We start from the raw sequence: 25319 nt of genomic DNA, 5'->3' as shown, positions 1-25319 counted from the left end.
ATGTGGAGAGACCACGAGGGGAAACACAGACGTTCACAAGTGCCAAGATGGATTAGGATCAGCACGGGTGTACCTGTCCCCAGTGGACCTCTCCTGCTCCCCTCTGGATGTTCTGCTGAGTTGTCTCAATTACTGCAAACTTTTTCTCTACTCCCTCTGCTGCTGGGCCACTGGTTGAGCACAGCAGAGGGAGAGTCACCTCCTCAGGGGGGTGGAAAAACAAGGAAAACTGCTATCAGAGGAAAAGCAGTTCTCTCCATTCTGTCCCTTCACACATGCCATTGTCTCCGGTCACCAACTGCTTGGACAGGCAGGCACAGGAACCAGCCACCACGAAGGAAATCACTGCCCTTTCATGCTGCAGACTTACAACCCTCTCCTGGTGCTGACACAGCTCCAGTTTTAGTTGAAAAGTGCAGTATTGCACTTGTAGCACAATAAATGGGGGGCGGGGGGGGAATCACTATGGCAAAATACTGTTTCTTTTTTTGGGACCCACTATGTGTATGAAACCCTGGCTGGTTTTGCCAACAGCTGGTCCACAACCTGCACAGTATTTCCAGAAGTGTTTCCAGTCCAATCTCCTCAATTTAGCTAGAATAACTCACTCATTTCATAACGGCAGCTGGAGAGGTTTGAGCACTGCTGCTTTTAAAGAGGAGAAAATGTCTGGATGATTTTTAGGAATGCAAACAAAACCCAAAAAAAAAAAAGAAAAAAAAATGCAAATCTTGATTCAGCTGCGATTTCACATTAGATGGCACTCTCAAACGTGAGTCTACCAGGACAGCAGCAGCTTTTCCACACAGGGATTTTTACTCAAAGCAGTCATTTCTTAGAAGGAAAATCCTGATTGCCTCTCCCAAATACACACTAATGCCTGGAAACAAGGGGTGTGGGAGAGCAACCGTGTGCATCCTCACAATGCATGCAAACCTCCTTACTTTCCTGGGATGGCTTCCCTGAGGATCCCCAGATGTCCTTCCCCTTCCTGCTGCTCCCCACATCCCACCAGCTGCAGGTGCCCACAGCCCTTTGGCCCATCCTGACGTCCATCCTGGTGTCCATCTAGGGAGGATGGCTGTGTGGATGTCCCTAAAGCCACAGCAGTGCCGTGGAGAGCAGCTCCTGTCCCACAGCCTGGCAGACCACATGGAGCCAATGTCTGGATCACAGTGCACCCAGCAGGGAATCAGGGAGATGCGTGCTGGGACAAGGAGAATCAGGAATGTTGGACGAGATGCAATTGTAGAAGGGGGTGTGGGCAGAGAGTGTAACAGCAGAGCACCCGGCTCGCTTGTGGCTGCAGAGCTCCCCTCCCTACATCCTCGTGGGACAGGGACCATCAGATCTTTCTTCTGGCTCTTCCCACTCTTTGCCTGCACCCAGCAGAGAGCACAGTGAGAAATGCAACCCCAGCCCAGCACACTGCTGCGCCGAGGGGGATACAGATGGGACAGAGGAGCAGCCAGCTCACCAGCCAGCTGCTGGATTTTGGGAAATGCAATGAACTGAGAAGTCGCTGCCTTTCCTCCTGGAGACACCACACGTGCCAACGAAAACTGAGAAAAACACGATCTTTCAGCAACTTCTGCTCCCAATGACAGGCATTTCATTGCCTCAAACATCTCTGCACCTGTTCTGCCAGTCCAAGCCCCAGGAGTTGGAATAAGGGCAGGGCATGGAATGGCTCCCATGCCAAGGCGGGACTGCTCGGATCTGTTGCCTGCTGATGGCACGCTCCAAACTGTACAGGCATGGAAAGCTGGATGGCAGGCTCAAGAAACCCTCACCCTGGCACAAAGTCAACAGAAAGCACCACGATGCCTCAGAGCCAACGCTGTTACACAAAGACCAAAAAAACCAAGCAGAGCAGCAGTTGCAAAGTCCTGCCCAGGCTTAAAAATACCAGACCCCATTGAAAAAAAAAAGTATTACAGTATAGAGAGGTGCTTTATTTTCTGTAACCTCTGGCTGAATGCTTCCTAGCGGAGGGACTGCTGGAGCACAGGCAGGATGCACTGGGATCTCCTTCCTCTTGGAAGCACACAGCAAACTTGCAGCTCCTCCACAATGGAGGGCTAAAAAGGGAGCTAAAAAGAATCTATTGGTCCTACTTACAAGGGAACACACACCACATAAAACCTAAACAGAGGGATCGTTAAGGAGGTTTCTGTTTGTCAGAATGGATGCATGAGTTTAATACACAACAGCATCCCAACATTCTCCAAGTGAGGCACCAAACATGTCAAGGACCCAGACAAACTTAGGAGACCCATGGAAGAATAATAATTCTTCACCACGGAGTGAAAAACCCCTCATTTTACATGGCTGCAATTCAACCTGAAGATTAGTATCTTGTAAGGGTCTAAAGCAACTCCAAACCAGCCCCGCCACTTCCATTTCAAACCTCCTCTTTTCAAATAAGCGAAATGTCAGATGGCATCAGGTCAGCCTCAAATGGGATTTCTCTTCCCCTGCTCCGGCTGCGAGCCACTTACCCAGCTTACCTTGAAGGACATGTGGTACAGATCAGCTGAGGTGAAGCCTGGAAGGACACAGGTTACGTTATTCCCTTCGCAGATGGAAGGTTTGCACATGCACACAGTGACCTCCGTGTTTTGCAGAAAAGACGGTTTTTTAACTTGAAAAACATTTATGTCAGCCACCGCAACCACTTGAGGGGGAGAAGTTGCAATGTGCTCTGGAGAGGCAAGAAACAAGAAACCACTGCTGGGTTTTGGAGCAATATCCTTGTTAGAGAAACTCTCCACAACTGGGTTTTGTCTTTTCTTGGCTAACGCAGGGGCAAGATTTCCAAAGTTTGTACTTTTACTGACAAATGAGGGGAATTGGTTCATCAGTCACTTCCAGAAAGTCTATCTCTTGCACCAAAATCTGATCTGCGTCAGCCCCAGCATTCAGGCCTGGCTAAATGCCACCACAGCTCACAAGAGGGTTGAGCCTCATGCCTTTACAGAGAAAGAAACAGCAAGAAAAATTTAGGTAGCTATATCTCATAAAAAGATATCAGCCTGAGACACTTATATAACTTTCAAGCTGCTTTTCCCCCCTGCTTTTCCTGAACACTGGGGATTTCCAGGTCTGCCCTGGTACCCACAAATGCCCCACTGCACATGCATGTTCTCAGCTACACATCTGACAAGAAACATCAACGTCTCTAGGAGAAATTCAAAGGGGCACCGGTGCTGAGAATGCTCAGGAACACCTCCCTGTTACTTTATAATTACTGATTCACATCCCAGGGCACCTGCAACAACCCCCTGTGCAGGCCAGCCCCCAGGTATGTCCACACCCCGTGTGTGCCACCACCTTCCTGCACCCCCCAAGTGTCCCTTGTCCAGTTCCAAGGGGTGAAAGCCGGAGTTTCAACAGGAAAGGTTGAGCAGGGAGATAAACAGACATGTAGGAGATGCAGACACCATAAAATAATAGATTCATAGAATAGTTTGGGTTGGAAAGGACCTTAAAAATCATGTAGTTCCAGCCTCATCTTCCACTAAACCACGTTGCTCTAAATCACATCCAGCCTGGCCTTGAACATTTCCAGGGATGGGATCCACAGGGAACCAAAGCTTCTCTGGGAAACCTGTGCCAGGGCCTCACCACTCTCACAGTATAGACTTTGTTCTTAATATCTAATCTAAATTTCCCTCTTTCAGTTTAAAGCCATTATGCCTTGTCCTATCCCTCCATGCCCTCCCCAAAAGCCCCTCTCCAGCTCTCCTGCAGCCCCTTGAGGTGCCATAAGGTCACACCAAGGCCTTCTCTTTTCCAGGCTGAACAATCGCAGTTTTCTCAGTCTTTCCCTGTAGGAGAAGTGCTCCATCCCTCAACGTTATGTCATGTGATATCAAGATCCGGAGACAGAAGAGGACAAACAAAAAATGATGGAAGCACTGACAGGCCGCCTTGTCTCTCTTCCTGCAAATCTTCCCGTTACTCCACTCCTTCCTCTCTAAATCGTGTCAATGCTCCATGTTCCCCTTCCTTCTCTTCCCTGGGAACTGGACCCTCTAAAGCTCCAAAACCGTGATAACCCAAACAAACAAAAACACAAACAAAAACCAAACTTCCTGACCCCCCCCCCCAAAAAAAAACCCAACAAACAATAAAGCAAAGAAAAACATCCTTCACGAAACCATTCCTTTTATACCTTATCTTTTTAAACAAACTTTGTACGCCATTAAACTGTAGTGTTATTTTAAACACTTATTTTCTGGTGCTAGATCAGCTCTTACAAGAGAAAGGAACGGCTCTTTTCCTTTTCAGGTTCATCTGTGGTAAATAAATACCAGAAAGCCAGTGAAACAAGCTATGAGGGTTTTCTAGCTTTGTTTTGGTTTGGGGGATTTTTTTTTAAGTACCATTGAAGAAGAAACACCTAAACAAACCCATTACATTCATGGTGCTGACCACAACACTTTACACCCATGAAACCTCAATAAATATTTTTATGATGAAGCCTGCAAGAGGAGATAATAGTTCAGACATTTATAGGACTTTTATTTCTCTATAAATGTATCATGAAAGTTGAAAACACTGAATTATTATTTCCATTCTAACTTTGAAAAAGTTAGGGAAGAAAAAAAAAAAAAAAGCCAGAACATTTTACTAAGAGGAGGCTTTTTTGGAAGACCTCTCTCAGGAGCTCCCATCAATTCATTCTTGCTGCTTCTTTGAAGCCACATCAACAATGATAATTTAATTTACAGTCCAGATAAAAGACAATTCCAGAGACGTGAGGGGAGGGAGAAGGGGGTTAGTAGGGCATTCCCAGTTTAATTCAGTCCAGCTACCTGCGGCCTGTTTGGGATGTAACTCCTGACAGCTCATCCTCCACCAAACAACAGAGCTGTAGCAGATAACGGTGTCCCAGATACCCAGGGGATGGGGGAGGGACCTGCAATGTCTATAAATTGCAGCCAAACTGGATCTAATCACAGCAGGCACTGCAAAAAAAATGTGGCAAGCGTGGTCCTGCTGGGAAGAGGAGATGAGCCCGGGGCCAGGGATGCTCCAGCCAGAGGGTTTGATTCAGATCCCCTCCAGGGCTCTTGGAAGACAAGGAGTGGGAAAAGAGACAAGCAAAAAGCATTGCAAGCATCCACCCACAAACATCTACTTAGGAGACAGATAAATAAAAAAGCTTTTATCAGGCATGGTTTTAAGGAGAATAGACTAATTGCAAATTGTCACCAGAACGCCAATGGGCGAGCCAGAAGATCCCCAAATGGTTCGGGTTGAAAGAAACCCTACAGGTCATCTCATTCCAATCCTCTGCCATGGCCAAGGACACCTTCCACTATCCCAGGTTGCTCCAAGCACTGTCCAACCTGGCCTTGGACAATTCCAGGGATGGGGCAGCCACAGCTGCTCTGGACAATGGAGAGGATTACACCCTCAGTGGGGAAAGAGCAGGGACAGGTTTCTCCAGTTCTAGGTAGGCTCCTCCAGCTGGGAGGAGTAACAGGCACCTGGGGAGGGAAGGGAAGAGTTCATTGCAAACACAGAAAGATCAACAGGACCATCACAGCAGGATGATCTCTCCAGTGATGGAGATGCTGGAGGGTCCCTGCCCACAGCCCCCATCACTCCACTCCTCTACTGAACTGTGAAGATTGACTTCAGGACACCCATCCCTGCAAACTGGTGATAAAAATCTGTAAAGATACCTAATCTGTCCCAGAGTCTGGCTTTCCTGCCCAGCACTGCTGATGAGCCCAGCAGCAGTGTCCATAAAAATACCCTGGCAAAATCCCTGCACACACACAAGCAAAAAAATCCACCAGGCTCAGCTGCTTTTGTTCTGGTAAGTGAGGAAACAATTACTGAAGCTGGAACCAACAATTTCGTGTAAACAAAAAGAAAGGTGGAGAGGACACAAACAGAAAGCAAAACAACCCAAATAATGAGAGGAGTAGGCAAGTTACATGAGAAGTGATAAAAGGGAAAGGTTAATAAAGACTCATAAACCAAGCTTGTGTATCACTTGCTACTGGCCATGTTTCCCATTAGGAGAAACCTCCTGTGAACACTGAGCATCTGGGCACTGAGCAAACCAGGATGGACATGGGTATGGACAGGAGGTGACCAATACGAGGTAGGGACAAGTCCAACACCTTAAAGGAGGTGCCTGATCCTGCAGCACCAACAGAGCTGCTGGCAACAGAGTGGTACCATAAAACAACAAAAACACTCTTTGTTTGAGGGAAGCAAGCAATGACAGACAAACACTGCCTCTGCCCAGCTGACAAGAGCCAACCTGTCCCTGCAGATATGGTGGCATCGGTTCCTGCCCTGTTCTTCCTTCCCAGGATTTCTCACTACCCCATGATGAGCTGGATTTTTGCTGCTGCACCCCTCAGGCTCATTTAGAAAATGCAAAACATTGCTTTTCATTTAAAGAAAAATATTTTCCAGCCCTCAAGGAATGGGAAAAGAAATACAGAAAAGCACAAAAACATGATTAATGTGCATTCCTGCACCTGAAACCCCAGAAAACAAAACCAGCCTCATTATATTTGTTGCTGTCTGCTTTCAAGTCCCAATATCTAAAGCCAAGTCTGCAGGTTTTACTGGGAGGGAGGGAGGGAATAGAACAATGAACTCATCACTTCTTCCACACTGAAAACAATCTGCTTCTCGGACCTGTCTGTCCAGCGTGGTGATGGAAGGGGACGAGCAGCAGTATTTCACACTCCCAGACCCATGGTCTACATCCATAATCAGCTCTCCAGCACCTCCACAAGCTTCAGGAGAAGACCCAAGCAGATTTATAGGAGGCTGATTCTGGATTACTAGTCCCCAAGGAAATTTTCCTCCCAACACCCACAAGTCAGAGGTTGATTTATACCCAACCTATAATAGACTGTATTCCTTAGAGACAACTCCTTGCCTTCAATCCCACTGCCTTTGCTGAAACTGGAAGTCTGGCTTGGTTTAACAGTTGTACAGTTTATAAATACCAAAAGCAGCACTCAATTTAGGCTGGAGACAGTTAAACAACCTTAGACCAACAGGATGCCACGCAGTAAGGAACAGCAATGAGATGATGGCACATTCATAACCTAAAGTTTTCATTAAAAACTCGCAGCCCGAGGAAGCTCACCCCTCCAGAGCAGAAACATTAGGTTCTCCTAATTACTCAAAGAGCAAATTTTTGCGTGAACCAGGGAGTCTGGGGGAGAGCTCTGATCCATTAGGCAGGAACTGGGGAAGTACCAGCCAGGGGGTTGTAAATGAGGTGGTGCACAGCCCATTCCTGATGCCACTCAGCGCCTCAGCATGCACCACACAGCAAGCAGCTGCTGCTGGTGGTACCAGCGTGAGGTTGGGAGCCCCTGTAAGCAGATTCAGGGAAAAGCAGGACTCCTGAATAGAACTTGCTAGATACCAAAGTCCCTGGATAGAGCTTTCTCATCTTCAAGCACAACACAGTCTCTTTTCCAGTTTTTACTTGTTTTTAAAGGCATAATGTGTTATCTGAGCAGAGCCACAGCACATACATGGACTGACTGCAAAGCTACACAGTATTTGTCACATCATCCATCCAGACAGAGCTGATGGAAGCCACCAAATCCTAGATTCTCCAAAACCTTGAGAAGGAAGCTCTGCTGAAGCACAGATCTGACTTATATAGCTGTGCAAAGTCAAATCTAACTGCCAGTAACCGGGAAAGATCCATTTATCTATCCAACTAGAAAAATATCTGCTGGTTAAAGAAACAGCAGTCGAACAAAGAAATGGCAAGCGTTGGCTGTGTTTTACAATGCACAAGTCAGAACCACAAAAATATGTTCCTGGGAGTGCCAACATCCCAATGAAAACAAATCCCAGAACACAAAAACAGGGATAAAAGCACAATACAAACCTCTTTCTTTCCCCCACAATTCTGCCCCATGACCGTGTGCCACAGAAACAGAAATCTGGCTTGGGTAGAAGGCTTTTATTCCCTCCAAAAAAACAATTAAATCCCTTTTGTTTGGGTTTAAAGAAAAAGTAATGCCAACCACGAATAAATTTTGGTTTTGTGGAGTTTTATGGGGGGTTTTTTTATTGTTTATAAGCACAAACCAAACTGAGTGATTGCTCTTTCCAGAATGTCTCCTCCTACTTTTCAACACAAGATGAGGAGGTTGAACATCCCAGCACTCATAACCCTTGTCACAATCAGAAGCCTTCTGGGAAAGAAACACCCCAAAAAAGAGGAAACCAGCAACTTTTCATCCCATGTCATTTTTCAGACCCTTCTCCTTCATGGGGTTCATGGAGCAGGAAAAGAAAGGGAAGCCATAACATGAATTCAGATACAGAAGTCCATTTAAGAAAGCAAAGCACCAAGATTTATTAGAGTGTTCCTCTGCTTTAATAGAGAGCCTAATGATGTCCAAATTATAGCAAAGCTCGATTGTGTAACCAAGGAGCCAAGATTTCATCCTTGATAAGGACATGGATTTCTGTCTCGCAGGAGAAGCCTGCAGTTCACTAACAAAGATGACCTTTTATATTGTACCCTTCAAGGCCACAATTAGCTGGAGAAATACTGGACTAACTTGGCAACATGAGTTTTTATACACTGTGCTAATTTTTAGCAGAACCTTGCCAAGACCATTACCATCATATAACAAGAAAAAAAAAAATACAAATACGAACCCCACTGCTCTCCAGACCTAAATTACTTTCCACAATTCAATGCAATTTTAATTAAGATGATTAAATTACAGCAAAAATGATTAAGATGATATCCCACAGCAAACCACTAAAGGTATAACACCTTAATCCAGAAGAACCTGGCATGCACATATTCATGATAAAGTATTCATGAAAAGCTAGAATTTTACACATGAACCAATTCTACATCACTCAAACAATACCTTGGGAGATATTTGTCACAAGTAAAAAAACAGTGACATCCATCAACAGAGCACAGTTTTTCCGAGACTACACAAAAAGAAATCTACGTGGAAAAAAAAAAAAAAACTGAAAAGGCTACAATTACTTTGACAATGTTTCTACAGCTCAGAGGAATTTGGGGGTTGAAATAAGTGGTTTCCTTCTCCTTCACAGGGTTCCCAAAATCAATTTTATATATATATATATATTTTTTTTTTAATCAGAAGTCAGATAAGAAGTGCATGTGAAATCAGGTCACTGCAATAATCATGTACATGGTACATTTCCACTACTGCCTATTAACTATGAGGTTTAAATGAATGAGCAAAGTCTCAGATCCATATTTCACCAGTGGAAATTATTAATATAAACATAGCACAGCTCAGGTTTTAACCTTACCATCCAACTGGGCCTACTCTCCTTTGGAGAAGGGTAAATGGCATTAAATGAACAGACAGGGTTCAAAAGGCAGCTACACAGAGGCGTGGATTCCATTAAGACCTGAGAAAGGATCCTGTGATAGGAGCCCTGGACATCAGGTAGCTGTTTGTGGTGCACCAGCACTGGATAAATCCTAGCCTCTGATCTTCAAGGAATGGTAGCTCCAGCATGTCTTTTTAAAAAGCTGTACCATTGTGATGAAAAGAAGTGACAAGCCAGCTATTTCCAGGTGCAATCTTCTGGAAACTCTCCAGGGCAGCAGGGGGAGGTGACTGACCATGGTGGGAGAGCTCTGCAAAGAGGAGGCTGTAACCCCAAATTGTGTTGAAAGTTGTGGCTGGACACATGAGAAGATACCAAGTAAAGCTTTGCCTTGCTCTGGACCTCTCTGCCCCCAAGGCTGACCCATACCAAGGAGTTTTGCAGAGTTAGCTGCATCAGAATAAACTCCCACAAAGATGCAGATCGACTCCCAAAATGTTGCATCTGACACTTCTTTACATCTCTTCTCTGAGACAAGAGACCTCCTAGCCCTCAAGATGAGGAGAGGGGTGGAAATCATCAAAAAGTGAAAGGAAAGAAGAAAAGAAATCTGAATATTGCATTGCGTGGCCATACTAGGGAGCTACTAACACCTAAATCACACATTCAGGACACAAAACCCCTGGAAAGCTCACAAAGAACAAGTGAATTAGAGAAACTGAATGATTTTTTTGTTTGTTTGTTCATTTGTTTAATTATATAGCTCTGAATGGCTCAGCCACCAGACAGCTTCCCCTCAGTTGTAATGGATCTGCTGAGGGGTGAGCCCCAGTCCAGGTGAGAGGTTAACTTCATATTTTTCTTAATTAAATGAAGAAAAATATAAACCGAAGAAGATAAAATTCCAACATAAATCCTCCACCAAGGCTGCTATGAAATAACTCTTTTGTTTAATTATTATGAGTTGGATCGGCAAACGCTGGATCCCGATGGACAGAGAGCAGCTGTTACTGTAACAGAAAGACATTCATCTTCCCTTCTCGGGACCCTGAAATTCTATCAACAATGCCTGTAAGACGACTCTTGGCTCCCCCCTCTCCCAGTTTTTGCCTGTCTTTCATATTCAGACCTATTTTTAGCCAACTTTATTTTATTGTACCACACTTCAAAGCTGCGCATGTTAGCTCGTTCGAAATCATTTCCATGTTCAAAAAGCGTCGGGGACGTCAACGGGGTGACTCTGGGGTGCAGGAGAAGGGCACATCCCTCGCTCAGGGTCTCTTCTTTCACCAGGGATTCATTGAGAAGGAGCCCACAGACACAGTTACCCAGACAGATCCACTTGCATCTCGTTTACCTCCGAGGCTCACAGTTACCTTGGAGGGCTTCTTTCAGCTGCTACATAATAAATAGTCGATCCCTACACGATTGCATGGGAAAGGAAATTCTATTACCAATTAAGAAAAAAAAAAGTTTCTCATGTTTGCTTTCAGCAGCAGTAACTGTGTCCCATTAGATGACAGCAGAAACTATGTATCTAGAGGAAACTTTCCACAGCAATAAAAATTAGTTACAAAAGACTTCCATAGTTATCTAAGGCACAACATAAATGTTAAAACACCCTCCAGGAACAGGCACATGCTGCCAATCCCTGGCCAATGTGAACCGGGCAAAGTGTCAGGGCATCAGGAGACAACAGCCCTGGGGAATCAGTGGGTGGGTTTTTTTCCTTTCCTTTTCTTCTTTTTTGCATCCAGCAAAATTCAGGCTAGATGAGCTTTGTGCCACCAGGCTGTACCCACGAGAGGAAATGCCCAGGGACAGCAAGTGTGCTCATCAGAAGGCTCCATCAGGCATTGCTGATCTTTATCACATACCCAAAGAAACCTGGAAACTGGGACTGGAGGGCCACCGTGTTGTTTCAAACACTGTAAAAGGTGATTAAAATCTACACAGGATTCTCTTGCTGTTACTGAACCCTTCCACAGGGCCCTGCTTCATGATTTCACGTTACAAAGATTCTCCAGGAGCCTGGGGAAGAACCTATGGCAGTAAAACAACAGCAATCAGATCAAAACATTCACCTCCATGAGTCTGGGGTTGTTGGGGGGATTTTTTTTTTTTTTCTTTTTCTGAGGTTTGCTTTTAGGGGGGAAGGAAGTTGGGGGTTGTGTTTTGGTTTGGGTTTCTTTTAAACATTGGTCTTTGAAATATTTCAGAGGAAGCCCAGGAACAAGGATGATACAGCTCAGTGGCAGGGCACACCCTGTGACACCATCCCCACCTGAGGCTCCATGCAGAGATGGTGATGCCACACCAGAAATCTCCAGAGGCTCCAGAATTCTCACCAGACCTGGCTCCAGAATTCTTGCCAGACCTGGGCACTCAATTCCACACACCTGGCAGCAGCCAGAACCAGCATCCCGGTAAGGCAGCAGCAAGCACCAAAACCCACCATCCTGCTTCATGTATTTCCCAGGCTCCTTACTTAAAAAAGGAATTTCATAGCAGGGAACTGTTGCAGGTGTGTCTGCACCAGTGCCTATTGCCCACCACAAAAACTCACTTTTTAGGAGCCAGCCAGGTGAGAGTTTTCCAGCACAACTGCAACAGGTATTTGAAAAAATGCCTTACCCCAGGCGTAAGAATGTGCTTTAACAGAAACTTTCCTATAAAACTGAAGGTGCCTGATAAGCTGTGGGTGCATGTGAAAGCAAAGGATTATGAGTTCAAACTTTTGTGCACCCGAGGGCTGCCCAATAGCTGCTGCCAGGCTGTAACTGGATACTCTCGCCACAAAAACCCAAGGACAACTGAATTTCTCAGCCTGCAAATATACAGGGGAATTAGCATTCTTAACCCATTAATTACCCTCAGGAACTAAAGCGACCATACAAATCCCATTGTTCCAGTTGCCATACTGAGGAGGAAAAAATCCCCAAAACATAAAGACTTGGAGAAAGAAGAGAGCTGGGAGCCTGAAGGTTTCATTGCCATGGCTTGGTTGTCCCAAGAGCGAGGACGATGCTACCACCAGGATAACCGCAAATCTGTGCTTTGCTGAGCAGCTGTATCGCAAGCCAAATGCAGTTTCCCTCTGCTGTGTACTGGGGCTCCTGCAAATCCATGTGGCAATGCACAGGTCTGAAGCAAAGGCAATGCCTTCTCACCTATGAAACTCACTGTCTCCTCCAAGACCAGTGCCACAGCCTCCTCATGGCTTTCCTATTGTAAAGCTCAGCTTGCTGCCTCAGAGAAAGTCCTGGACATCAACCGTGCAAAGCTCCAATGCCCTCTTTTACTGGAAGAAGAAAGAATCAGTAGCAAACAGAGCAAGTGGAGGAGGGAGTTTGCAAACAGCTCAGCCAAAATGCAGCAGCAGCCACCAGCCCCTCAGAAGCAATCCAGAGACTGCAAAACATAAGAACAGCACTAAAAGGGCTTTAAAATCCTGTAATAGTCTCATTTTCTGAAATACTTTTTAAAAGTCACAAAAAGGAGACAAGTTTTGATTGAACATTTCTTCACCTCAGACCCATGGCTGCAGTCTTCCCTCCCCAGGAATTCAAAGCAGTCAGCAGAGGTGAATTATGTATAAGCAAAATATTCCTAAAAGCCAAATTTTAGAAGTTGCACCCATTACACAAGGCATATTGAAATAGCTAAATGTCGAAGAAAAGAACAGTTAGCGACCTAGATTGACCATTTGATAGATCAGGCACAAATGGAGCTAACTTTATCCCTCTCATCCACTCAAAGGCTTATCATCTCACACCTTAGAGAAATAAATTAGGAAGAAGCATTACATTAGCACTACTGGCACCACACAGAAAATTTAAAGTTCTGCTACCATGAAGAAAACAAGGTCTATAATGGGAAAAAAAGCTTTAAACAAGACAAATAAATAATTTTTTTAAAAGACAGAGGCAGTCACAGCACCTAAGACCCTACAGTGTCAGCTACTATGGAATTTTTAAAATGACAACCTTTGCTGCTGTGGTTTGGGACTCATTCAGCACAGGTCTGGGATTTGGGGTTGGTCCGGAAAGTGCCAGACACAGAGTCATTTCCCCCAGGTTTTGTTTATTTCTCTGCAAAACTGACAGCAATACATTCCTTTTCCAGCTTTACTGGAGGAGGATTAACTCACTCCCTCTGCTCCCAGGAGCAGCTTTTTCTTCTCCCTTCGTCACACAAAGGTACTTATTAGACATAAAGAGTCCAGTTCAAAATCCAGATCTAAATTTGCATGAGTATCCACTTCAGTGAAAATTAATGGAGCTCAGATTGTAAAGCACTGCATCTTTTTCATGCATGTGCTTTTTTATTCTCTGTATTTAAAGAGGATACACTTGTACACTATACATTACTATGAGATTGAGACAGGAGAAAAAAAAAAAAAAACAACACCAAAAAACCCCTCCAAAATTATAAATTTTAAGTTTAATAAAAGTTTAATAAAATTATCAGAACATTCTATTTTTCCCAGTAAATTTAATTCCAGGTGAACAAAAAAGGATAATGCAGTGGTCAGGGCACTAACCAAGAGGATGGAGAGCAGCGCTCTTGCTCTGCCACTGACTTCCAAGATCTCAGAGAAGTCACTCCCACCAGGGAAGAACTGGTAGATTTTTGTTATGTTCCCAGATTAAACATTCAGAGATGCAGCTTTCACTTTTAGAAAACATTTTCAAAGATTTATTTCAGCTCCTTAACATACCCCAAACCCATCATGAAGGCCAAAAAGGGTGCTCCAGGCCCAGGCTGCCTCTCACTCTGCAGCCAGGCCCCAGCAATCCTCTGAACAGAGTTCGAAACTGAATCTGTGGTGAAATGACACACCAAGGTGGAAATCATGGAATTATTGATGAGAAATGGGTCATTCACATCTTCCTCCAGCCAAGCACAAACAGGCTGCTGCTCCTTCCTCTGTGTTTCTCTTTTGCACACCTGTATGCATGAGCCAGTCCCTGCTTGCAGGCAGACCAACCTAAGAGAAAAGGATCTTTCCGAGACTGAAAATACACCAACCACCTCCAGCACAGCCACCAGAAGAAAAGAAATTCAAAAAATCACATGAGGTGGACAGAGCATACTCAGGTTGAAGCCCGATTTTACCCCAGACAGCAGCAGTTCTTTATGCAGATTATTCTTTCAGTACAGGTACAAAATACTTGGTGTGACCTTGGCTGAGCCACTTCACAATGCAGCAGGGAGCACTTGCAGACAGAATTTTCTCCCTCTTGGCCCCTCTGCTCAGGGTTTTTGGGGCAGGGACCTTCTCTCTACACAAACAGCACTTTGCACAAAGAGGAGCCGTATTTTTCTGAGGCACCTAGACACCAGCAACAGATTTTTTTCTTAAGTAGCATGATGGACCAATGCCACATGCAATAATCTAATCAGAGTAAAAGATTCAAATACTGGGAAAATAAGAGGCACTTGTGTGCTGGAGGGAAGCATATTATTATTTCATAGTGTACACTGACAATTGCTGCCCTTAACTTTTAGTTTGAATTGAAGCTATACCACAGTAAAGGAGGAAGATGACAGAGAGAAAAGAACATGAAATTGGTGAAAAAGACCAACAGTTATATTCAAATCTAAGCATAAAATGTGCCAGATCTGCAGAATGCAGGCTGAGTGTTTCATCTTTACTTCTTTGCCCCTCTGACTTCAGTGGCTCCCAGAAACCTTACTAAGAAGACTGGGGGGGAGTGATGCATATATTTCTAATATACCTTAAAGGAAAAAATGAATAATGAGATACAAAATTATTTCAGAATGAAGTAATAATGAAGAGAAGAGATTAGACATTAGTTGATCCTCAATGGTTAATGGAGGGGAAAGGGAAGGGGAAGAGTAGAGCTTATATTGGTGAATACTTCGGCCACAAACACCTCTCTTAAACACATCCAATTTCACTGATGTGAAAATCACCACATGAAGGAACAGGCGAAAAAGAGCTTAAGTGGGAACAGGGTGCAGAATGCCAAGTGCTACACTGAATAATTCAGATCCAGGCAGTGCTATTGGCCAGCCAGGAAAATCACACTCCCCTGCTAGTTTTAAAATCAAAGGCCAAGAAGGGATAAAAGAGAAAGACAACACCTCTTTAAAGCAGAGATTACACTCAGCGGTTCCCATTTCCCAAGTTCCCACAACGTTTTGTTGCAGGGAGAGAGCTGGAGCCCGGGTGCTGTGGTGGTGCCAAGGCACAGCACCTCACTGCACACCCCACTGCCCACTGAGGGACCTGGGGAGCACGGCCACCTGCCCTGGGGACACCACTCCTCCAGCCCAGCAGCAAGAAAATGCCAACTCTGCAGCAGGCACCAACCAACCCTGACTTCCCAAGCTGCCTCCAGGAGACTTTCTCAGTGCACAAGCACTTCTCCAGTTGCCTGAGGGTAAGACCCCATCAGGGTTTTCATGTGGGTCTAGATCACCGCTGAACTCCAGCAGGTTCTCTCCCCTGCCTGCACCCTTCCCAAGTTACAGCCACACTTCTCCAGTGCCAGCTGACGGGACTGGACACTTGGATCTCCAGGCAAGGGCTGGAAGGCACCATAAGGAGACATCAGAGCATCAGGGTCTTTCCTTGCCTGGGCCCTGTCAGGGGAGTTATGCAGGCACTGTCACATCTTTCAGACCACTGTCCTGGGTGTGTTTGACAGAAAGATGTTGCATTTCACGGGGTTGGAAAGAACCTGTGCTCCTAAAATCCCATTCAGTTTCGACTATTTTAGTGCAGCACCACAAGATCAACTACTTTTAACACAAAATTTTAGAAATATTTCTAAAAGCAAGTCCTGGAACATGACAGCCAAAACACCTTCTGCTACAAGGCCCGAAACATGGAGTAACGTTGACTTCTATTTATTTTATTTCAAAGGTGTCGTGGCTTTCTAGGAACAGGCAACTTTGCCTTTGGGCAGAGCACACAAACACATCCCTGACGTGTGCCCAGCCTCAAAAAATCCCTGCCATCCACCTCCTTCACCCTTGATAAATAAAGATAAGCATCCCTTGGTTCCTTTTACACCTGCAACACTTCTGCAGGAGGACCCACCCCATGGACAGGCACGATGCAAAGCACGGCAGCAGGATTCCTGGGCCGGTCCCATCATCCCATTACCAACATTTCAAAAGATGCCCTCTTCCATCTCAACCTGTGCACTGGTCCTGTCCCCCAGAGAAGATGGGAGAAGCCAGGGAGCCCTCCTAGGCTGATCTGCAAAGCAAGAAGTGTGTGCGTGGGGAAGGAGGAAAATGGTGGGAGGGAGAGAGGAGAACAAAAACAACAACAAAGCAGAAAAGAAAAGGGGGAAAAAAAAAAAGGGGGGGGGGGGGGGAGGAAGGAAAAAACTAGTGAGGCTGGCCTGTTTCTTTCTTCTCTACCATCTATTCAGAGTCAGCAGGGGAGGTCCACAACTGTTGCGTCACATGGAGCACAAAAAAACCTGACAAGCGTGTTTTAGCTGACGGAGAGCAGAGTGGACAGGAGGCTGGTGACAGCTCCGACGCGGGCAGTGCGAGCCCTCCGCTTTAATTGGCTGCTTCTTCCCGTCTCATCCAGCGAGCAGGAGCCTGACAGCCTGCACGGGCTGCTCAAAGGCACCAGCAACGGCAGAAATTTCAGCCTGTAAATACTTTAGTTAACTCCCCAGGCTCAGGTTAGACCCTCACTTCTGGTCCAGGGATACAGGATTTTTAATGCTGCTTGGTCCACAGGAGTCAAAGGGAGGATGCTTCGAAATGGAGAGGAGGGAGGAGGGGGGAGCTAAACCACAGGTTGTGCAGGACCTGGAGAGGTGTTTATAAATAATGCCACTAAAAATAATACACTGATCGCTGGCATCTCTAACACAGCACTTTCTTCTCCACAGAACTCTGACAGTGGTTATCTCGGTGGTATAATTATCTGGATTTGATAGCAGATTAAAAAACATATATATCCTAAACACCTGTTCAAGAGTTTTGTGTTTTTAAAGGCCATTGACATTAACCTTGGGCCACGCACTTCATTGTGTTTAATTAGCAAGCTAATGAAGCCAGTTTTATTCCCTTTCTCTAGCACAAGAGGATAAATACAAGACAGTGAAAGAGGAGACCAGATCCATCTGCAGCACAGTTCATTGCTGCATGGCATTACTTAAACTTGCACCGAAATAAAAGTAATGTAATGGCTTGGAAAACATGTTAGCAATGCATTCTGCAAGACAAATCCTTTTACACCTCCTGTATTTTCTGAAGCTCATCGATTAAAACATGATTTCTGAACATTTGGGCTGCAGAGAATTTGCAAACAAAGGGCTAAAAATAAACATAATGTTTTCCTCAATGAATCCTCAGTATTCCAAAAAATTAAGCATAACAGATTTTATTATTATTTTTTTTTAAGAACAGCAGCCCGTGCTTGCTTTGTTACAGACAGCCAAGGTAGAGATGAGAAGCATCAACAATGGAGGTCAAGCGATTTTCGAAAAGCCCACCACTTTCACAGAGCCCTAACATGTACACACACAAAAGACATACTTTGAGCAAAGCCCAGTGCTCTGAATCCCAGCAACACATTCCAACTTTGGGTATCTCCGCTTGTTTTCCATTTTTTTTTTTTTTTTTTTTTTTTTTTGTTGTTGTTGTACTGAACAGCTTTAGGAAAAACTGGACAATGAAGATCACGTTGATAAATGCTCATAAATATCACAAGAAAGGCTTTAAAAAGAGGGAGGGATTTACAGAACGGCTAATGCACTGATTTAGTAATTCAAGAGGACCTTTCCAAATAAACAGAATTATATTCATTTTCTGGGGTTTCTTTCTTGTATTTTCAGAGGGGGAGAAAAAATTCAGCATAGGTATGCCCTGTCAGATTATCTTTTTCATAACATGATACATTTAAGTAGCTTTCAGGGCGCTATTTTTTTTTTTTTAAAGCAATTGCCTTTTTCCCTCCAACTTAGATTTCAGTCACTCTGTGCACAGAGCCATGGGATCAGGTTAAATACCAAAACCAAACCAAACAAAAACCCAACGGCATACCCAAAACAAAACCAAAAAAATCCGGAAGCCATCTCTTTTATTGAATCACCCGAGATAAAAGGATTCCAAGATTTATGGAAAGAAAATACATTGACCATAAATCTCCTTTATGCACATAATAGAATTTTCCAGCCAGGAGAGCTGTTGTGATGATAGCAACGCCGAGCACCAGGAATGCTGCTGGCACACACACTACCCCCCCTCCCCTTCCAAAATACCTGCTCTCCTCAGCGCTGCTATGTAAATACAAACCCGCACAACCCCCTTCCCAACACATGGAAACAAAGCTGCGTACAAGTGTCCCAGCCATCAGATAAAAAAAAAGCCCGAGCTGGCTTTGCTCACTAAGACATTATTTTTTTTTTTTTAATTTTTATTGTCCGCTCCCTTTTTATTGCCACTCGCACGCACTTTCGGTGTGACTTAAAAAAAAAAAAAAAAATAATGAAGCGCTGGCACCGGCGGTAATGGCAGAGGCAGGCGGTGGCAGCGCATATTTAATGGGCACTCGGAACAAAGGAAGCCCGGCTGCAGGAGCGCCCCGGGGCCGGCTCCGCGCCCGCTCCCCCCGCTCCGCGCCGCGGCCCCGCCGGGCAGCGCCTTCCCCGGGGCGGGGGACACGGGCACGGGCACGCACCGGCGGGGAAACCCCCCCTGGCCCCCACCCACCCACCCCTGCGTTGGGTGATGGCAGAGCCGCCGGGAACTCCCCCGGCTGCCCATCGCGGAGCGGGCAGGGCTGCAGCAGCATCGCTGCCTCCCGCACCCTGCCCCCAGGAACCCCCGGCCGCGAACAGCCTCCCCTGGACCCCGGAGCCCTCCCGCGTCTCCCCCAAGCCCCCGGCCGGGAGATGGAGGGGACGTAACAAGTCACTGCCCAGTGCCGGGGCGGGGGGCTGCGGGCTCAGCCCCGGGGGGGTCGTGGTCACCAGGCAAGAGGGGGGAGAGGCAAAATTGCTACCGCACCGGTTTCTCCCGAGGAAAATGCAGCGATAATAATAATAATAATAATAATAATAATAATAATAATAATAATAATAAAGAATAGGGAAATAATAATAATAATATAAACAATAATTAAAACAAGGAGGGAGAGTGGGGAGCGCGGGGATTTCCAGCGTGCCCGCGTTTTCAGTGCTGGGGGCAGCACAGTGGGTCTGACCCCTCCCGTTCCCCCGAGGGCTGCCGGATGGGGCACCCCATGGAGACCCCTCCCCTCCTCCCTAAGCGCTGCCCGGGTGCCCCCTCCAACTCCCCCGACCGTGCCCGGGCTTTGGGCGAACTTCCACTCGCGTCCCTCGGCACGACGCGCACCCCGCAGGTTGGAGATGAAGTTTGGGGGCCAGCCCACGTCCGTAAAATAGATGGGATGAAGAAAATACAAAATAAACACCCTCCTCCGCCGCAGAAGCCTCCTCCGGAGGGATGCTCCCCAGGCACCCCCGCCGCACACACCCCCTTTTTCCCAACTTTCTCCCGGATCCCCGCAGAGCCAGGCAGTCCCAATAGGCTCGTTCCGTGCTAACCCCTATGGGACCGCGGCGTCCCGGGGGCCGGATGGGGAACCGGGGGGGTGTCTTCGGGGCGGAGTGAGGGGGTCCCCCACACCCCACGAGTTACACAACCGCAGCCCGGCAGGAGCGGAGCGCACACATGGCCACTACCTGAGGGACTCCGCACCACTCCGGAGCGACCCCAGGTCTCCTCCCGCTGCTCCCAACTTGCGTCCCCCCCCCCTTGCAACCTCCTCGGCTTCTCCCCCACGCCCCCGCCCAGAAGTAAATGCCCATTTTTGCAAAGTTTCCTCGAGATCACGCCGTGTTTACATTGCCATGAATTCCCACAGGCTGCCTGGAGGGAACAAAAAGCAGCACGGGAAGGCTCGTCCTGCAAGCAGGGAGAAAACGGAGAGGGAGGGCGAGGGAGTGAAAAGAAGAAAAAAAAAAAAAAAAAAACCACAATAATAATAATAAAGGAAAGGAAGCCGATGCAGGGGTGGGGGGATTCCCCAGTTCGCGTGCTCTGCTCTGCTCCGGAGGGTGCTGGAGGGTGGCTGCAAATAACCGCACGGCCCATTCAATTCTGCATTTGGAGAGGCGACCGAGAGCCCGAGCGGGAGGTAAACACGCCGAAAGGCTCTTACCTGCACAGAAAGTTCCCCAGAGCACAGCGAAAGTCAGCCACGAAGCAAACATAGTCCTTTACTTTTTTTTTTTTTCCTTCGCGTGCACCTCTACCCCAAGGGAAACAAAAATAAAAATAAAAAGATCGACCGCGTGAAAAGAGCGGGGGGAGAAGCGCGGCTCTGCCTTCCCTCTCGCTCTCAAAAAGAAAAAAAAAAAAAGAAAAAGAAAAAAATCCTGGAGGTAGGGGGTGGGAAAAAAAATAACAACAACAACAAGAAGAAAATCGGATTTAATTCCTTCGCAGTTGCAAAATTTATCCAGTGGAGACGAACAGACCCGGACGGTTCGACCTGCTCCTGCCCGGCCCCACCGTTCGCTCCCAGCTTTCCAAGAGTTTCTTTCGCTGGGCTTTTGTGCTGGGAGCGCGGCGTGCACCACACACCGACTCCCCCTCCTCCTCCTCCTCCTCCTCTTCCCCTTCCCCCTCCTCCTCCTCCTCCTCCTCCTCCCGACCCAGCCCCTCCGGCTCCCCCAGCAGCGAGGGGCGAGCGCGCACACGCCCCCGCCCCCCCCGCGCGCTTCCCGCGCAATGCCCGCGCAGCCGCGCGCGGGTTGCGCGCTCCCCCCGTTCCCACACACACACACACGCGCATCCCCCCCCTTCCCCTTCCCCTTCCTCCTCCTCCTCCTCCTCCTCCTCTTCCTCCTCCCCGCGCAACCCACGCGCGCTCCCCGCGCCGGCAGCGAGCGGGGCGGCGGCAGGAGCGGGACCGTGCGCGGCTCGTACGGACCCCGCATCCCGGGAGGCTGCGGAGCGGCAGGCAAGGGCCGGCGGAGGGGGCGCGGGGCGCCGGAGGAGAGGTAGGAGGAGGAGGATGAGGAAGATGAGGAGGAGGCGGCGGGGGGCCGCGGCATCGCGGGGCTGCGCGGGGCGGCGGGCGCAGAGGCGCGGCGGGAGGTGCCATGTGCGGGATGGGGAGGCGGGAGAATGAAATAAAACAAAACACAACGTGGAGAGGGAAAGGGAGGCTCGATGGGGTTTGGGGTTTTGTTGTTGTTGTTGTTGTTTTGTTGGGGTTTTCTTTTAATAATTAAAAAGAAAAGAAAAAAAAAAAAAAAAAAACCTGAACCGCGTCCAAAATGGCTTCTTAAAAAAAAAAAAAAAAAAAAAAAAGGGAGAAGCCAGCGCGGAGCCAGCGGGGAAACCCGGATGTTGGATACAAAGATACAAAGGGGCTGGAGGGGGCGGTGCGGCGCGGGGGCTCCGCGGGCGCTGAGTGGGGAGCGGCGCTGCCCGTCACGGCCGCGCCCCGCGGGGCGGCCCGGGCTGCGGGCGGGGGACGGCGGCAGCGGCGGGGGGCTGCCGAGGGGGTGGGCGCACATGGGCGGGTTTAGGGGCAGGGGGCCGCTGAGGAGAGGTTTAGGGGCGTAAGGGGGCAGAGGGGATGAGTGTGGATATGGACAGGTTTAGGGGCAGGGGGCTGCGGAGGAGCGGTTTAGGGGCAGAAGGTGGGAGTGCAGATTTAGGGGCACGAGGACGCAGAGGGTGACAGAGAGTGTGTGGATAGGGGCAAGTTTAGGGGCATGGGGGTGGCAGGAAGAGTCTATGGGACGGGGAGTGGTGGAAATGCAAATAGGGCAGGGGGTAGTGGAGCGGGCTGGCGGGAGAAATTTAGGGGCAGAAGGCTTGGGGGCAGAAGATTTAGAGACAGGGCATGGTGGAGGATATGTGTTGATAGGGGCAGGTTTGAGGACAGGGTGCTGCAGGGGAAAGGTTTAGGGGAAGGGGGATATTTAGGGGCAGAATTTGGCAGTGTGGATAAAAGCACGTTTTGGGGCAAGGGGCTGCAGGGGGGAGGTTTAGGAGAAGGGAGAGATTTAGGGGCAGGGAGGTTTAGAGGTAGGGGGCAGTTTTAGGGACAGTGTCTGGAGAGTGAGGTTTAGGGGAGGGTGTGTGTGTGGATGGGGCAGGTTATGGGGCAGGGATGGCTTAGGGGGTTTAGGGGCAGGGGTTGCAGGAAGTGCAAATAGGGCAGGGAATGGTGGAGGGGGCTGGGGGGTGAGGTCTGGGGAAGTGGATCAGGCCAGGGGGTGGCAGAGGGTGTCTGTGGATAGGGACAGGGGACTGTGGTGAGGTTTAGAGCAGGAGGCTGCAGGAGGCAGGTTTAGGGGTGCGGGGTGGCAGGGCAGAAGGTTTAGGCACAGGGAATGACTGGGAGCATTAGGAGCAGGGAGTGGGAGGAGTATAAATGGGCAGGGGGTGGCAGAGGGGGCTGGCTGGGGGAGGTTTTAAGGGCAGGGGGTGGCTGGGGGGGATTGGGGTCAGGGGATGGTGGAGGGCAGGGCTGTGGATGGGGTGGAGAGTGGGGTAGCACAGGGCAAAGCCATCTCATTGTCTTGGAGAAATCCTCTAGCCCCTTGCCTTCCCAGTGGAGAGGGCAGCAGAGCCCCCACCAGGGGCAGAATAAACGGTGTCCTTTTAGAAAAAACAATCCTCCTCTTGCAGGCAGTGGGAATCTGTGGTCCCTGCTCATGTCCTGGAGCCCCCTGCACCCCAACAGCCCCTTGACTCCAAGACCCAGCAGGAGCAGTGGCTCAGTGACAGCATCCAGGGTCCCCAGGGCAGAAGGGACACCTCAGCAGAATCAATTTTTAGGCCATTTCAGGGTTAATAAGGTTTTCTCCATTGCCAGGATTACAGGAATTGAACACTCTCCACAATTTATTTTAATTCTGACTGAATAATATGGCTATAGGGAGCACCAAAGGAATCTAAAGGGAAAGGAAGAGAAAGGGGGAGATGCTAAAGTTGGGTCATTCTCAAGACTTTGGGTCTGTGAGGTCCACTGACTCATCAGAGAAAGGAATGTGGCATGCATGGATGCTGTGCAGAGCGCTGGATCGCAGGTCAGCTCCCTCAAATTCGTCCGATGGGGACTAAGGCTGAAAATATTCCTAAACTCATTTTCTTTTTCCTCTGGAGGGAGATAAGAGTAAACATGAATCATTCTTCTAAAAGTTTGAGAAGCGTTTTGTTCCAAGAAGAAATATGTAATTTTTTCTTCTTCTTCTTACAGTAACAAGTTCACAGAAAACTTCAGGAGGCTTTTACAAAGGCTTGTAAGCACTTTGAAGCTGGAGACTGTTTTTTATATACGTACAGCACTTGCGTAACAAAGTCTCGACAGTGAATGGGATTCCAGGGTGCAGTTGCAATAAAGTGATTAATAGTATCATTCATGGTATCATACCTCATTCATAGGTTTCCTGTAAGTTAAGAGGAATACATTGGCAGGAATACGGTGGTTGTGGCTTTAAACACGATACTCTTGGGGTGAAAAGTTACGGCTAACGAATGCACTGAAGGGCAGTGCAATTAGTAAAGCTGTGTCAATGGCTCAAGAAAATAGTTTTTAGAGCAAAAAGTGTGGAAAAATAAGCCCACAAAGATCTAGTTCTGAGCTAGTTCTATGGCACAAAAAAAAGCAAGGTGGATATTGCCGCACAGCTGGTGAAACCAAGAACAGAAAATAAGATGTGTCTGTCAAAGGGATGGGTCATGGGTGATCGCTGTTTATTCAGAAACACACGAATAGGGTTTGGGTTTGTTGCTACCTAATCTGCGCACAGTGAGGATGATTTTGCCACCAAAATGTTTGTCACTTGCTTGTGGCAAAAATCACGGAGAGGGCCAGGCAAGATGCAAAAGGGAATGCAAAACAGTTGTCAAAGGAGAAGTGAATGCCCTGGCTGTGAGCTGCAGCAGCTCAGGATGCGTTTGGAGCCACAAGAGAAGTGACAAATAATGGGTCAATATTTCCTATAAAAGCTGCTTATTTCATTTGAAAGCAAATAATGGGCCAATATTTCTGCTTATTTCATTCGGGGAATAAGTTGTTAAACATCTACCACGTGGCTGAAGTATGGAAAAATGTGTGGGGCGATAAAATACGACCGAGTGTTTCACTGTAGCAGCATCCCCACGATTAGCTAAAACGAGACATTTAGATCGGTCCAAGAAAACATCAGCCCTCGGGGGCAGGCAGGGTGAGTAACACAGGATCGCTTGGGCTGCGTCCCTGCCCGGGCTCAAAACACTCCCTGGCCAGCGCTGCTCCTATTTTTAATGGCTGTGCTATGAAAAGCCCTGTTTCACAGCACCTGAATCGCTGCTTTGCAGGCACGGAGCACGTTCATCACGCGGCTGTCATCGCTTTTCAGGAAACGGGCCCAGGGCGTTTCGGATGTTGTCCTAAAGCCACCCGGTGAGACAGGCACAGCGTGGCTTTTCTGCACAGGGACAGCTCCTGCTTCGTGGCACAGGCAAACCCATTCACACACCAGAGCTGGATCCCGGGGGGATTTTTGCCCAGGGCCGAATGACACCCTGAAATTTCATTTATTAAATTGCCTCCCGTCTTGTTTGCAGTGTTTCACAGGGAGGTGTTTACCCTCCCAAAAAGCTGAAATGTTTTCTCTACTTGCTACAAAAAAGCCCAGGAGTGAGTATTGTCACTGGAGATAACATTACAGCTTTGGCAAGATGACACTTAAAGTCTTCATCAGCCTTCCAAGAATTTCGGAAATAGTGGTGCATAAAGGCAGCAAGTGCTAAGAGCAGGCAGTGCTTGCAAGAAGGGCCCTTACCAGCAGCGCTTTCAAGAGCTGTTTTCTGTTTTCACCTATCATTAGAGCTGCGCAGCTCAGACTGCTTTTAAATAATTATACTTACCAGTTAAGAAAACTCTCCCGTGCTAAAATAAATTTTAGCCGAGATGGTTTATGCTTTGCAGCCTCTTCTGACACTCA

The 25319-nt window shown here is 47.6% G+C and overlaps 1 protein-coding gene across 1 annotated transcript in view; it reads right to left on the bottom strand.

The window, feature by feature from the left end:
* Positions 1–20918, bottom strand: part of ACVR2B (activin A receptor type 2B) — a 98893-nt gene extending 77975 nt beyond the window's left edge. The window contains exon 1 of the mRNA XM_066201268.1: positions 20528–20918. Coding sequence (XP_066057365.1) covers positions 20528–20579 — 52 coding nt within the window. The 5' untranslated portion in view covers positions 20580–20918. The remainder of the gene's footprint in view (positions 1–20527) is intronic.
* Between the last annotated feature and the right edge of the window lie 4401 nt (positions 20919–25319).

This window comes from Chamaea fasciata, unplaced genomic scaffold (genome assembly GCF_029207755.1).
Source record: "Chamaea fasciata isolate MVZ Bird 193981 ecotype frontalis unplaced genomic scaffold, bChaFas1.0.hap1 SCAF_1, whole genome shotgun sequence".
Classification (NCBI taxonomy): domain Eukaryota; kingdom Metazoa; phylum Chordata; class Aves; order Passeriformes; family Sylviidae; genus Chamaea; species Chamaea fasciata.
This window is presented reverse-complemented; position numbering and strand designations above follow the sequence as displayed.